Below are 15,969 nucleotides of genomic sequence, written 5' to 3'. Positions count from 1 at the left end.
CATAGTTTTAAATTCACTCTACACTTTACAGCTGGTGCTGATGCCCTACAAAATTAAAACATGGAAAGGACCGACCTCAGGATGAAAACCTTCCTCAGACGCTGCGGGGTGTCAGACTGGTTTCCCCGAGAAGGCTAGAAGCTGAGCGGAGATGTAGAGCTCAGGGGCCGCGCACGTGGTACCAAGACGACGTGGCAGTGGCAGATGGGATGCTTAATTCCTCGATCCAGGAGGTCTCCCAAACAATATTCATAAATTGACTTCCAAGCTTTTGAAATGATGAAATAAATTTAATTTAAATTCAATTTAAATTCCCGGCTCCTGTAAACCGAGAAAAGGTTATATTAGCCGATGCCCTTTATAGGCCGCTAGAGAAGAAACGAAACAATTGTAAATTTAGCTCACCGCACTGGAAGCTGCTAAGACTTCTGGCGGAGCGCTCCCTTCCCTCGAGCAGGAGTCACTCTGCAAAGAACCAAACCCTGGTTAAGAACAAACCCACAACGTCTCGCGCCATTGTGGAGTTGATCACCACGAAATTTAATTAGTACTCACTCAGTGGAGCTTCCGAAGGACTCAAGCCGTTTCCATCTTTCAGACCACCATGTCGAAAGTGTGGTCTTCCCATGAATTGTGCTCTTGCGAGCGAGTGTCCCCAGAGGGGTTCCCAAATCAAATGTGCAAATCATTCTCGAATGAACTCCTCCAATATGGAGGTCCCTGAGGGCCTAACAAAAGTAGGGTGGCAGTCCCTTGAAGACACAAATCCTTCGAAAATTCTATCTGAATTGTTTAGACAATTTCACTCCTGAGCCTAAGAAATATATTTTTATCATTAAATCTAATATTGTTTCATTCCAGAGCCACTTTGTAAGTCTGTAATTTCTATGTTTTGTTTTATATCAAAATAATTTTTTACCTGAAAAAACATACCTAAATCATACAAAGTTTTCCTGGAGTGACAATATGAATATCTCAAGTTTTATTTATTTTTACTCGTATGACAACCCCGACAACAGATAAGCATCTAGAGGTGCATCTGAATGCAACAGATTATGCAAAGAAGTGCAATTAATATAGTTCGTTTCGGACACTGTTAAAAACGTTGCAATAAGAAAAAAAAGTATTTTTCTTTTAATTGTAAATCATCTCAATAATACTTAATATAAATTTAGAAAAATGTACTACGTTACAAGGTCACGTGTACGTCTTACGTCTTACGAATCTTACGGTCACGTGACCTGTCGCGAGTTTAAAATTTTTTCCCCATCACAAAAAGTGCATAGCGTCGCTAAAGAAGTTTTCACTTTAATAAAATGTTTACAAGTATTTCGGAAAATTAGATAACACTTACTTATTCAAAATCTTATTCTGTAAGTAGGCCTCGAGGGTTCTTTCACTAGTCAATACATTATTTATAGTGACATTATAACATAATGTTATGTTTTGTTTGTTTTGTTACACATTTAATTTAATATTGATCCTTTAACAGTCAAGATAAAAAAAATATTTCTACTGCAAGTTCTTAAACAGAACTCGGTTTAACCATTTTTTTGGCAACTTTACACCCTTTATTGTATTTTATCTATTAAGAGTATTATTTTTCTCTATTACCTATTAAGAGTATTATTTTTCTCTATTACGCATAAGCGAGGTTTGAATTTCCAATTATTTTTTAATTTGCCAAAATAGTTATTTATGATACAAGTGCGGAAAAGAGGAAATTCGAAACGAGTGGCGATAAATTAAAACACGACCGAAGGGAGTGTTTTAAATCGACACGAGTTGCGAATTATCTATTCGCACGTGTATCGTACAAAGTTTTACAGTACATATATGGCTATACATAATATGGCCCTTTAAACTTTTGACATCGCACGAAAAGTGTTATTTTACGCACTCGCGTGCGGGAAAATAGGACCATATGTACTGTAAAAGTGTTATAAACTGTTAGTCGTCCCACCGCCTGTCGTCTAGTGACTAGCCGGATATAGTCGGTCAAGCGGATTTTGTCAGTAGAAAAAGGCGGCAAATTTGAAAAATGTAGGCGCGATGGGATATCGTTTCATAGAAAATTTAGTTTTCGCGCCTTTTTCTGCTGACAAGATTCGCTTGACCATCTATAGTAGGAAGGAAGTAGACACGGTTACCTCGGCGTGTAGCTGCTGATGCGCAGCGAGCCTAGAGGTCGCGGCGTGCTGCGCGGCGCCGGCTCGGGCGCGCGCCGCCGCGGCGTGGCGCGCGCGGGCCTGCGCGCCGCGCGCCGCCGCCACGCGCGCCGCCAGCACCGTGCCGCGCTCCGTCAGCGCCGACTCCAGGGACACGGTTACCTCGGCGTGTAGCTGCTGGTGCGCAGCGAGCCTAGAGCTCGCGGCGTGCTGCGCGGCGCCGGCTCGGGCGCGCGCCGCCGCGGCGTGGCGCGCGCGGGCCTGCGCGCCGCGCGCCGCCGCCACGCGCGCCGCCAGCACCGTGCCGCGCTCCGTCAGCGCCGACTCCAGGGACACGGTTACCTCGGCGTGTAGCTGCTGGTGCGCAGCGAGCCTAGAGCTCGCGGCGTGCTGCGCGGCGCCGGCTCGGGCGCGCGCCGCCGCGGCGTGGCGCGCGCGGGCCTGCGCGCCGCGCGCCGCCGCCACGCGCGCCGCCAGCACCGTGCCGCGCTCCGTCAGCGCCGACTCCAGGGACACGGTTACCTCGGCGTGTAGCTGCTGGTGCGCAGCGAGCCTAGAGCTCGCGGCGTGCTGCGCGGCGCCGGCTCGGGCGCGCGCCGCCGCGGCGTGGCGCGCGCGGGCCTGCGCGCCGCGCGCCGCCGCCACGCGCGCCGCCAGCACCGTGCCGCGCTCCGTCAGCGCCGACTCCAGGGACACGGTTACCTCGGCGTGTAGCTGCTGGTGCGCAGCGAGCCTAGAGCTCGCGGCGTGCTGCGCGGCGCCGGCTCGGGCGCGCGCCGCCGCGGCGTGGCGCGCGCGGGCCTGCGCGCCGCGCGCCGCCGCCACGCGCGCCGCCAGCACCGTGCCGCGCTCCGTCAGCGCCGACTCCAGGGACACGGTTACCTCGGCGTGTAGCTGCTGGTGCGCGGCGAGCCTGGAGCTCGCGGCGTGCTGCGCGGCGCCGGCTCGGGCGCGCGCCGCCGCGGCGTGGCGCGCGCGGGCCTGCGCGCCGCGCGCCGCCGCCACGCGCGCCGCCAGCACCGTGCCGCGCTCCGTCAGCGCCGACTCCAGGGACACGGTTACCTCGGCGTGTAGCTGCTGGTGCGCAGCGAGCCTAGAGCTCGCGGCGTGCTGCGCGGCGCCGGCTCGGGCGCGCGCCGCCGCGGCGTGGCGCGCGCGGGCCTGCGCGCCGCGCGCCGCCGCCACGCGCGCCGCCAGCACCGTGCCGCGCTCCGTCAGCGCCGACTCCAGGGACACGGTTACCTCGGCGTGTAGCTGCTGGTGCGCAGCGAGCCTAGAGCTCGCGGCGTGCTGCGCGGCGCCGGCTCGGGCGCGCGCCGCCGCGGCGTGGCGCGCGCGGGCCTGCGCGCCGCGCGCCGCCGCCACGCGCGCCGCCAGCACCGTGCCGCGCTCCGTCAGCGCCGACTCCAGGGACACGGTTACCTCGGCGTGTAGCTGCTGGTGCGCAGCGAGCCTAGAGCTCGCGGCGTGCTGCGCGGCGCCGGCTCGGGCGCGCGCCGCCGCGGCGTGGCGCGCGCGGGCCTGCGCGCCGCGCGCCGCCGCCACGCGCGCCGCCAGCACCGTGCCGCGCTCCGTCAGCGCCGACTCCAGGGACACGGTTACCTCGGCGTGTAGCTGCTGGTGCGCGGCGAGCCTGGAGCTCGCGGCGTGCTGCGCGGCGCCGGCTCGGGCGCGCGCCGCCGCGGCGTGGCGCGCGCGGGCCTGCGCGCCGCGCGCCGCCGCCACGCGCGCCGCCAGCACCGTGCCGCGCTCCGTCAGCGCCGACGCGGCCAGCACCTTCTCGCACAGCGACTCCAGGGACACGCTCCATGACGCACCTAAATATATTAATAATGATTTATTACAAGCTACAAGACCGTTTCCCTCATTTAAAATCACAGTACGCGTATTAAAATTGTAGAGAAAAACTCACACAAAATCATCAATAATAAAAAATGCCCTGTTTATCAAAAGCTTGTAACTTATAATACAAGTGGAAATCCCTTCTTGACAGCTTTTATTAGAAAGGGATTCCACTTGTACTACAAGTTACAAGCTTTTCATAAACAGGGCACAGCTCTCTTTTATGTGGCCAAAACTAACGCTTATATAGAGGTGGTTCTTTGAAATACCATATAAAGTAATGATTTTCACTCCGATTTTCGCTCTGTTAACAAAAATGTTGAGTTCCTCTGGGTTGGAAAGCCAAATGGCAGTCGCTTTCATAAAAACTAATGCCTTCGCCAATACTTGGAATTAGTTGCCAAGCGAACCCCAGCCGAACATGAGCCGTGGCAAAATGCCGGAACAACGCGAGGAAGATGATGATGAACAAAAATTTTGAATAGGTACCCCCATTATAGAACAACATCATACCGATTTCCTTCTGTTCCACCTCAGCTGCGAGGTCCAATCGCTGCCGTCTCAGCAGCAAGCACAGCACTGAGGCCAGCGCCTTCGAGTGCACACCTAACACGCAGCGGGACACGTATTCGGCGGTGAACCTGAAATTAAAAAAACTTATACTTAACGATGCGTCAAAACTACCACAAAAAGAGTCTCTCTTCTCTTCTTCACCGTATCTTACAGCGTAAACTCCTAAAGCTCACTTGCACTATCTCACTAACCCGGGGGATAAACCGGTAAACCCAGTGTCAAATTGTACTGGTAACCCCGGGTAGTGGGATGGTCCAAGTAGTCCCTAGGAAGATTCCAATGTAGCAAAACCATCAAATGTGTTGCATCAAAGGGTGCAAGATTTTTCCCAGGTTACCCACACGACCCTAACGCTCTACTGCCCATAGAGGTATAGCCGAAGTCAGTTTAAATTAGTAAAAAACCGGCCAAGTGCGAGTCGGACTCGCGCAAGAAGGGTTCCGTACCATTACGCAAAAAGCGGCAAAGAAATTACGTTTGTTGTATGGGAGCCCCACTTAAATATTTATTTTATTCTCTTTTTAGTATTTGTTGTTATAGAGGCAACAGAAATATATCATCTGTGAAAATTTCAACTGTCTAGGTATCACGGTTCATGAGTTACAGCCTGGTGACAGACAGACGGACGGACAGACGGACAGACTTAGTAATAGGGTCCCGTTATTACCCTTTGGGTACGGAACCCTAAAAACGTGTCTAACTACTAACCGTTTGACAGGTTTACATAGCGCCGTGTCATCGTATACGGCCAGGGGGCCGGAGCCCCGGAATGCGGCCGCGGTCTGCGCGCACAGCGCTAGGGCTTCGCCGATGGCTTGCACGCGACGGACGAGGAACAAGTCTTCGAGGACGGAGCGGAGCGCCGGGCTTTGGAGGGCGGCCTGAAAAAAAAAGAATTAGCATTTTTTTCTAATATTATAACAGTTCAAAGTCAGTCTTGTTATTCCCATAGAACTATATTGCCCGGCATTTCATCGGAAAGCAAGGCTCCACAACAAGCGTTTTGTAGTCAACACTTAAGATCCAAAACAAATTATTTTTCTCAAAAATGGACGGCAAAGTCGACTTTGCCGTTTAAAAAATAGGCTGCGAAGCGCGTAGTTTATGGTCAGTCAAAAATTAAAAAGTTAAAAACATTGCAGTCTCGATTTTGGGACTGCAATGTTGCATACAAATTCCATTATTTGTCGAGTTCCAAACTTTTTAAAAGTTGAAATGGCCATATCAAATGAAGGCACAGGCCCATTAAACAGCCAAACAGATGATTAGTACCGCGACTATTTAGCTGTCTCAAATAGGTTGGCGTATTTTCGGCAGAAAAATACACTTCTATTTTTTTATTAAAAAAATAAAAAGGCGGCAAAGCTAATTTTTTCAATTGTTTCTACTTTTTTCTGTGAAAATATCGAGGGTTGCCTGGTGAAAGCCAATAAGTATGAGAAACCTAGTTTTGAGAAAAACGATGTTAAAGGTTTATGGTCATCAAACACTAATTTTTGATAAATAAATTTGTAGTTTTATAATTTCTTCGTGTAGGTAATTTTATCCACTTTAAGTTAATTTGTGTTTTAGTTATGTAACTCATTTAGTTTTCCTGTAAAAAAATGTATTTTACCAAAGGGTCTCGACTTATTGGGTTTACGCAAAAAGAAAAAAGCCGTCAATGTTACTAAGAGGTTTTATTACTTATAAAAAACTCAAAAAAAGAAGTAAATCTACAAGTGACAACGGAATTATTCTTCATCTGAATCATTTGGTGCTTTGCCAGCAAATGTTTTTAGGCTTCTTATCCATCCATGTTACTCCTCAGGTATAATTGGTGTCCTGCACATGGTCTCAAAATTTTTTTAAGCCGTCAATGTTACTAAGAGGTTATAATTACTTAAAAAAAAGAAGTGAATCTTCAAGTGAGAACGGTATTATTCTTCATCAGAATCTGAATTATTTGGTGCTTTCCCGGCAAATGTTTTTAGGCTTCTTATCCATCCATGATACTCCTCAGGTATAATTTGTTTCCTGCACATGGTCTCTAAATCTTTTTTTTTAGCAATGCTTATAGGTAACTGACTACTGTATCTTGGCTCTAACTCTTCTGGCCATGGCATTGCAACTGATGGTGGGTTAGACTGTCTCTTAGCTCTTGTTCTAGGTGTATTTGGCTTTGGTCTCGAAACATCTAACTGACGAAAATCCTCGGACATGTCGTAATTGAAGTAAATTTTGAAATCTCCTTTCACGTACCTAATCCTTTTAATTTTCAGCCAGTTCACGGCCTCATTCGTGGTATCATTGGTTCTATTATTTATTATGGCAGCATTTAGTTTTTTTAAATCTAATATTTCGTTATATTTGAACTCTTTCACTTTATAGCTACCGATTTCAATTTTTTTCTTTTCTTCGCCAGTGGTAACGATTTTTGTTTTTTTATTTCTAGCAAATCTAAAGACATTCTTCCAGTCAGAAACGCTATTGATAGATAAGTTTTTCGATGCGTGTTCAATAGCTGCATGCATCGAATCCACTTCCATTTGGCTATGCCCACTTTCGAGAAACTTTTGCTCAATTATTTGTAGGTGGTCTATCTTTTGTACTGCCCAGAGTAAGAGAGCGGAAATATATTGATTTCGGTTTTGGCCGCTGCACGTATCCGAAAAAATGCTTAATTCTGTCACGGTTTTAGGCAATTCAGACAAGTAGTAGAAAAGGCAAGTTACAATTTCACAACTGCCTTTATTACCATTTATTTCACTCCAGCAAAGACAGTAAGCATTATTTGGGAGACTGGCTTCATAAATGGTAAAATTGAAGAGAACCAATTTTCTCATGTAATATAGTAGACTTTCGCCGCCATTAGGTATTTGCAAAACTGCCTGTAAGTCCATAGTTATTGACATAAACGTTTTGTCTACATTAGCACGAGCTTTGTCAGCGTCTTTAGCATTTTGACAGACCGTCTTCCGTTGTACATGCTGTTGGTAATCATCTTCTAGCTCTTCTTTCGACAGAGCTTTTTCATACTTTGAGCAAATGTTACAGAGATCTTTTTTCGGACTGAAAAAGCTGTAATTGTATTCTTCATTAAAAATATCACGGTACTTTGACTCTGAAACCGGCTTTTTATTAGTCTCTTTACATGAATCTTCATACAATCTGTACATGTTTTTAACCGATTTAGCGTCAGGGTAAAGGTATTTCTTCTTACTGTCTTTACGGCAGTAATGAGAATCCATTACAGGAAAGCTCTCTATGTGATCCTGGACCCGTTTAACATCTTCTATTTTAGTTTTATTTGGTGGGCTTTTCTTGCCACGTTTATCATCCTCGACATACAATCCTAATGAATCTTTTTTATTTACAGCATCGGAGATGACATCTACACTAATGCACAATGTAGCCTGGAAATTTTTTTGACAAACTTGGATTTCGTCATTGTCTTTTTGAAAGAAACATTTTTTACTATATGAACGCTCCTTTTTATTAGATGCCTTCTGTACTTTTCTAGTTTTAACAGGCTGAATTTTTATGCAAGAAAGAATAAAGTTCTTTCTTGCTCGGAAATCCATACTGTAGAAATAACGGCACAAACTGCTACGTTCTTCTTCGGAAAACTTTTCAGTACATTTGAATTGGCATTTATCACATTCAATAGGCTTTGGAACTTTAGCAGGACGCTTAATGCCTTGGGTCACTAAGGTAGCCCTTCCATTTTTCGCTTTTTGGCGATATTTATTTTCCATTCAGATGGCTTAGCTTGCTTACGTCGCTTCAAGGGTTTGACACGACTCCAAACTCTGTCTAAAATATTGTCTACAATAAAGTAAACAGTGTCTTCCACTTGTGAACGAACACCTGAACTTTCAGGGACCATACTGTCATTGCAGCTAGAATCAGTTGGATGTAATACTTTTAATGGATCTAAGAAGCTCTTTCTATGCATTCACCTTCTCCAGAACTACAAACGTTGTTAAATATCGACAAGGAACGTTTCTGCTGTTTGCATGGGCTGGGAGTTTCAGGAATAATAATATCATGGCCGGAATCATTTTGCTGAGGTGTATCGTTTTCTGAATCTGAATCTTGAACATAAGCTGCTGCTGAATAGTCACCTTCTACAGAAATCCAAACTCGATCTAAAACTTCATCAATCAGCACCATAAAAAAGTCTTCCTGTTTGGAGAAAGCATTCGGACTTTCAGGAATAAAATCAGAGTCGGAATCTATTTGCTTTGGCGAATAGTCCTTAGGATCTGGCACGTAAGTGGGATCTTCATCCGAATAGTCACTGCCAAATAAATTACTTTCATCATCTGGAAAAAAATATAAGCAAAATAAATTAAGTTACATATTAACATAGTTAACGAATGGATCCTAATATAATTTTTTTATATAATCTTCAAAAGACTTACTTGAGTCTGCCGTAATATTATTTTATTTTTATGAGTTATTTTATTTTATTATCATCGGTGACAATATTGTGCATTTGGGCGGCGATATCAATTTGCGATTCATCAAGATCGGAGGAGTCATTGTCTGAAAATGAATAAATTAAAGTATGAGTGCAAAAAACACAATAACTTAAAATCATCAACTTAAAATCAGTAACGGGATTATAAACTAGGGTAAGTACAAATAAGGACATACAAAATACATATTATAATTATTGATCTTATCCATAAGTACAATAATGTACAGGTATTTTGCGGACTATTTTGTACTTTTACAAGTACGCGGGGACTTACGAGGTTAATGCACAATGTACTATTACGGATCTTTAAACCATGGAAACTTACCATCATTATTGTTTTGCAGGTAACATCTTATGTTTTCGTTTGCCGTTGAAACACTAGGTCCCGTCATAGAAAATCTGTTATTAGAACCACCTGATCCCACTGGAACGCAAAAAATAATCATTATTATTCAATAATTTAAGCAAGCATAATTTAATTTAAACTACATTTTTATTGTTTTGTACGGTAAGCATCACTCAAAGTCGCGTGGTTCGATTAATAGTTAGTGCTAAATCCCGATAAGCTCGCTCAAAGTCGCTCTAAATGAAACTACAACAATTAAAGGGGTGAGTGGTCAAACCCGATAAGTCGTAATAATTTGTGATTGATATATGAACGCCATTTAATTTACCTACAGTTACAATTTCAAAAACACATTTGCTCCACTTATCGGGTTTGACCACGCAACCCTCGCACTGCTTTTCGTAATTTATTAACGGTTTCAATAGCTTAGACTGATTTATTGTTATTTAAACACAGTACTATAAACACGAAGTATATCGTTCAAGCGATTAGGTCATAACATGATTAAGTATCCTTATTTTGTACGTCAATTCTAAATGTATTTCTAGGTTAGAAAATTAGATTTTACCTGTTTCTAGCCTGTTACTGCAGGCTAGTTGCACTAATTTTCTGCCTCGGTCACCCATCGCACAACTTTTAACACATACACAACCTTCATTGATACAATACACAACTTTTAACAGCTATTTTCAATTAAAATAATTATGCAACGACGAAGCGCAGCGCTTGCGATCGTGTGAATCGCGTAACTAGTCATTACCTGTCGAGGCGGCGCATGACCTTGCGGTCGTCAAAAATACTTATTGGATTCTTCTCCGAACAACTTTTTAAAGAAATTTGTTAAAGGCCCGTGCGAGAATCCGATAATTAGACTAAAATAAATATTTTTAATGATTACTTATTATAAGTTTGTTTATTGGGTTACTCTTTTAAATAGTTTGTACGTTTAATAAATAATATCGTAAAAGTAGAATCCGACAAATGCTTTAAACGTATTTTAATTCTTACTAAAATCGTCTTAAGGTTCAAATCGTAATGAGGTAAGACCGGGTAAGTAATAGTAACTGGTTCTACATTGTGTGTTTACTTGAATTTAGTGTAAATTACTCTGCACTAAATACCTATAAATGTGTCTTGTGTGGTTCTTCCACTAAGTAATACTAAAAACTGAAGCCTTAAATGTACTTGTAGTATTTAGTTCTAAATTAAAACTTCAAATCAAGTACTTATTGGGTTAACAGCTCGGCATATTTCCGTGATACACGTCAAATCCGCTTATCCGATATTACCATTAGATTGAGCGATATCGAATCAATCTAAAACTTTCTTTACATTAAAATCTCACTTTTCGTCACTTATTGGGTTTCACCAGGCAACCCTCGATATATACGTAAGAAAGTTGCTTTTGTAAAATATTTCTATGATATTTATATTTTTTGCACCATTTTTGAGAAAAGCACTATATATGACTCGGCTGGAAGGCTACTTGCTGGCTTCGGATTCAATTAAACGGACTCCCAAGGTCGTCCGTTTAAAACGAATCCTCAGCCTGCAAGTAGCTACTTCCGAGCCTCGACAATAATGTACTATACTTACCTGGTAAATTACTCACTTTAACAAAAATGGTCGATCTTCTAGGGTAGGTAGGGTTAGTTTAGCTTGCTAAGGGCCACTTGCACCATCCCACTAACCCGGGGTTAACCGGTTAAACCTGGAGTTACCGTGGTTACCAGTACAATTTGACACTGGGTTAACGGTTCAACCGGTTAACCCCGGGTTGGTGGGATGGGGCAAGTGGCGCTAATCAGAGATTCACCGACATGTGCATGGCGTCGCTGACGTGGTCTATCTTCCTCCAGGCGGGAGCCAGCCAGCTCCCTGGCGCGCATCTCCAACGCCGCGAACAGCCCGTTGAGGCCCATCAGCACCATGCGGCCGGGGGACTCCCCGGAGAGTAGGGCTTCGTAGCGGGCGTAGTTAAGCTGGCTAGCTCAGAGACTCACCGACATATGCATGGCGTCGCTGACGTGGTCTATCTTCCTCCAGGCGGGCGGCACGGGCGCGGCCAGCGGCTCCGCCAGCTCCCTGGCGCGCATCTCCACCGCCGCGAACAGCCCGTTGAGGCCCATCAGCACCATGCGACCGGGGGAGTCCCCGGAGAGTAGGGCTTCGTAGCGGGCGCGGAGCTCGGCGGCTAGCACTTGGGCGCCTGCGGGGCACTGAGAAACAACAACGTTTAATGAACTCATTAGTGAATTGTTGATTACCTATATTAAACCTTTAAACGAGCTTACTTAACGAGCGACTTGTATATTTATTTATTTATATAATATTTCGAGGATCTCAGAAACGGTTCTAACGATTTCGATAATATTTGCTATATGGGGGTTTTAGGGGGCGAAAATTCAATCTAGCTAGTCTTATCTCTGGGAAAACATTTTTGAGTTTTTATATGTTTTCTGAGCAAAGCTCGGTCTCCCAGATATTTACCATTATATATTACGTGTTTGAAAATATCTCTTCTGCCCTCCGGCCGGAAAGCGTCTACTTTCGGGCCGGTGCGCTAAACGGAGTTGGCGCTTTCCGGTTCCGTCGAACAGACAAGTATAGGTACACACCAGTAAATAAGAAAGTTTTCACCTAAATGCAGACAGCTACATAGCCAAAATACAATTCAATCCTCAGCTGCTTTGTATATCTAAATATAAAATAATATTAAGTATTCAGCGCCATACTAGATTAGGTCTAGCCCTGGTCAACTTTCAATGCTCTTTTATAAAATAACTTTAACATTCAGACTTGTAGAATACCTTTCACAAATGAGTCACTCAGAATTGATATGATTTGGGTATGTTTAAATCGCGAGTAAACCGATTACTTATAGGCAAACGCGTTCCATTCCATTGTTGACGCAACTTTCGCTTCTAACGGTCGGCGGTCTAGCCCAAGCTTAATATTTTCACAAAATGGAAAAATACTTTAGGGCCGCCATACACGGACTGCTTTGAGCAGTCAGTGCCAACAGCTTCAAGCGGTCGCCGTTGGGTGATCTGCAGTTTCAATACAAAATCGTCATTCGCAATACACGAACCGCTCAAGCAGTTGCAACTGCTACGGGCGGTTGGCTGCGCGGTGAAATTTCATCATGCGGTCAAGCTGCAAAAGCATTCCGTGTATGTTGAATTGTTGATCACTGGGTTACTGCTCGAGCAGTCCGTGTATGGCGGCTCTTAGGGTCCGAATAGGGGATTCACTGGCAATAGCAAACTAAGTACATTAAGAATTATATAAATTACGCCGTTTAAATACATTAGTATAGTAGGCTATGTGAGTTGTAGACCTCGCGAGCATAGCTTACAACTGAATAAATGTATGACTCCGCCATTTTGAAAAAAATCCACAACAAAAAAAAAACTATTTAATTGTCGAACCTGCTCACAAAATATCACGAGAATCTGTTGAGAATTTCGACATGTTAGAGCAGAAAATCCGGATATAGGTACGAAAGCATTTTCGACCAGCAAGTTATCTTATGCGTTTTTAGTTTATTATTAATGCGTGATAAAATAGGAAGGAAATATGTAGTTCGAAATAGGTTATTTACCTTACAAAGTTTAGTAATTCCATCGCTTAGAACACCTACTAATAGCGCAATAAACTTCTAAGCGCGAAAATCACAACAGCATCCACGTGTCGGATTATCTTAAAATATACGATGCAGAATGTTATAGCGAAAGTTTCCGATTCAATCTCAGCCGAAGTTGTCGAGTAGCAAATTGCGATGCGGGCGACGTCGATAACTTGGAGTTGCGAGTTCTGCCTTTGAATTCTAAGATGCGGGTCACTATCTGATATTACAACTATTTGGAACACTTTTACAGTTATTTTTAGACTTTGCAGATATAACTTTGGACACTTTGGTGAGATTCGATTACATAGATCGAGAATCGAGACGAAAGCGCCAGAATCCCCCTTTCCCTAAGGGGAAGGAGGAGGAGGGGTCCTTTTGTTTGCCATAAAGTTTTAAGTCATAATGTATTGTTTGTCATATTATCATTAGTCCTAATTCTGATTTCTTGTTTATTGCATGACATTTTACAAATGTCACAATGTATCATAAAAAGATCGTCGAAGTATAAAAAATAATAATATGTAGGCGTATGATAGATGGCGTTATCCACGTGATAAAATAAATAACACTTTTTAATACTGCGCCATTGAAGGTATCAAAAATATACGCAGTATTGTAAGTTAGTAAGTACCTAAATATCAAGTAGATAAACAGGTTTGTAATCTTTTAAGGTGGATGTAAAAAGTCTGAACGCCATTGACTCTGTTTTGAAAAAAGTAAAAGCAGAGTATGATTTTAGACTTAGCTTTGTTAAATTCTCTTACCTCCATATCCATTAGTAAATATCTGAAGTTCATCTCCAACTGGGTGAGCAGCTCGTTCAACGGCATCGGAGTATTCATTATCACCGCATTTAGCTCACTGATCATCATCAGTGTCGACGGGTCCTCCTGATGAAGCTTCTTCATGGCTTCCGGCAGAATTATAGTGCTGTAGTTGTAGTTCAACTGGACCAGGTCAGATAAGAGTAAGTTGGCGTTGCGAACGCATTCCACTGCTACAGGCATGGCTGAGTCTTCAGCCGAAGCTGATTGTAAAGGTAGCAGGGATAGCAGTTCAACAGCTTGCATTGATAAAGCACTCATGTCGTCTAAGAACCATTCTCCTTCTCTGGACGTCAAGTCCACTAAGCAGTCGCCCGCGCTTTGTGCGCTGTTCTCTAAGATGAGATATCTTCTGTTCAAGTTGCATAGCATTCCTATGACAACGCTTTCCAACGCTGCCCCAGCCCTCTCTTCAGAACGCACCCAGGAGCTAATATTCGTCTTCGCTTGAATGTATGCCTCTTGAGCTATTGCCACTGCATCTGGACCTCCGTGAATTTGCAGTCTTTCAATTGCCTTGTTCAAATTAACGTTGGCTTCAGCAGTAATAGTTTGTAGTTGGAAGTTGTACGCAACTATCTGTTCTGTGTTGTTTGCGTTGTCAGCGTTGACTAGAGCCGTAACTTGGCTGGAGACTTCACGGCACACTTCAGGTGATTTGCTCTCTAAAGCTTCGGCCAGCCATTTGCGGAACATTACAACACGATGGTACTCGGTGTGGGTTTGCGGGTAATATTGAGACACCGCAACATATTGTGAAAGGAGCTCTAAGCAGGATCTGACGAGGACAATAGTCTCTTGCATGCTCTGATTGAGTTCGTTCTCCGCTTGTTCGCATTGGGTGATCATTGAGCTCTGCCCAGCATTTGCGAGGAACTCTTTGATGTGGTCGAATATCGGTTTCTCATCATCTTCGCTTGGGCCTGAAAATTCTTGCACCCATGCAACCAATTTGGGACCGTTGATAGCTTCATTGGCCGCTGCGAAGCTTTCTATTTGAGTGTCAAAATCGTTGAGTATCTTTACGAGGGCTTTCATAGAGTCCTCGACAGCGTTCTTTGCCTTTTTGTACGAGGAGTATTTCTGCGAGATAGCGTACAAAGGATGGCTGCTTAGGTTCGGTCCGTACGCTTCTATCTCTTTGACCAGCGCCATCTGCTGGTGGCAGTCATGGAGTCTGGTCTCAATGGACTTGAGTTCTTCGGTTTCCTGGAGCCACTGGTCGGCGCTCGCTTGGACGTCTGGCAGCGCAGCCAGGAACTGCTCCCTGAAACAACATCGGACCGTGAATATTTGATGACAGGGCCACTTAATAATGCATATAGGTAGTGTAATCAAAGTGGTTTTCAGCGGAACAGTCGTGATTAATAATTCTAACACACCTACGTGTCGGCTTTATGCGCCGAGCTCTGAGCTTTAAATAGAAATAACCTATTGTTTGATTCCTAGCTTTACAGCAAAACCAATATTTGGCTTTTACTCCGGAAAATACCTAATGAAAATTATGAACTATGAAGTTTGATTGAGATACATATTGTTAAACTCTATTTCAATCTATTTTGTCATGTAACACGAGACCGGGTGTTGTTTAACATCTCTTCACGTGTAGTCTCGTTTATTGTCTGTATCAGTTATTGAGTTCGAGTTTGTTCTCAACAAAGAGTTACTGTATTGTATTGATGCCAGTAGTTTGATGTAAAGCACAACCTTCATAAGTTCAATAGGAAAGAAAACCTTTTAGTTGAGGTGGAATTAGAATAAAGTCAAGTTTTAAACAGCCATACCTTTCCACTTTATCTGTAGCAGCACAGAGGTGATAATCGCCTGGCGACCCGGCACATGTGAATCGGTAGCATTTGTTATTGTGTTATCTCCCGCGGCTCACACGCGGCCGGTTATCACGACCATAAACGGGGCTTGTTTGTATTTATTGCGCCAGAAACATTGCTACAGTGTGTACAGAATTATCGTTGTTTAGGGACGGTACGCATGGAATTTAGGAAGTGGTTTGAATATATATAATATATAACATTACATAGGTACATTAACCACATGCGGACTTTTGGAGTATCTTTTACTTCGTAATGACTATTTTTCTTTCGTTATGACTTGAACATTGA

General features: G+C 44.1%; 1 protein-coding gene and 1 long non-coding RNA gene across 2 annotated transcripts in view; both read right to left on the bottom strand.

Annotated features, from left to right (window-relative positions):
* Window positions 1–3,202: 3,202 nt before the first annotated feature.
* Window positions 3,203–15,969, bottom strand: part of LOC134795901 (serine/threonine-protein kinase SMG1) — a 237,230-nt gene continuing 224,463 nt past the window's right edge. Inside the window, exons 3-8 of the mRNA XM_063767832.1 lie at window positions 13,790–15,116; window positions 11,398–11,613; window positions 5,292–5,464; window positions 4,524–4,651; window positions 3,262–3,985; window positions 3,203–3,212 (exon numbers count right to left, since the gene is read on the bottom strand). Coding sequence (XP_063623902.1) covers window positions 3,203–3,212; window positions 3,262–3,985; window positions 4,524–4,651; window positions 5,292–5,464; window positions 11,398–11,613; window positions 13,790–15,116 — 2,578 coding nt within the window. The remainder of the gene's footprint in view (window positions 3,213–3,261; window positions 3,986–4,523; window positions 4,652–5,291; window positions 5,465–11,397; window positions 11,614–13,789; window positions 15,117–15,969) is intronic.
* On the bottom strand, window positions 9,059–10,121 carry LOC134795834 (uncharacterized). Its single transcript, XR_010144866.1, has 3 exons — window positions 9,963–10,121; window positions 9,374–9,472; window positions 9,059–9,113 (listed from the first exon to the last, which is right to left on the bottom strand). It is a non-coding gene; the product is annotated as an uncharacterized LOC134795834 (long non-coding RNA).

Source organism: Cydia splendana, chromosome 12 (genome assembly GCF_910591565.1).
Source record: "Cydia splendana chromosome 12, ilCydSple1.2, whole genome shotgun sequence".
In the NCBI taxonomy this organism is placed as follows: domain Eukaryota; kingdom Metazoa; phylum Arthropoda; class Insecta; order Lepidoptera; family Tortricidae; genus Cydia; species Cydia splendana.
This window is presented reverse-complemented; position numbering and strand designations above follow the sequence as displayed.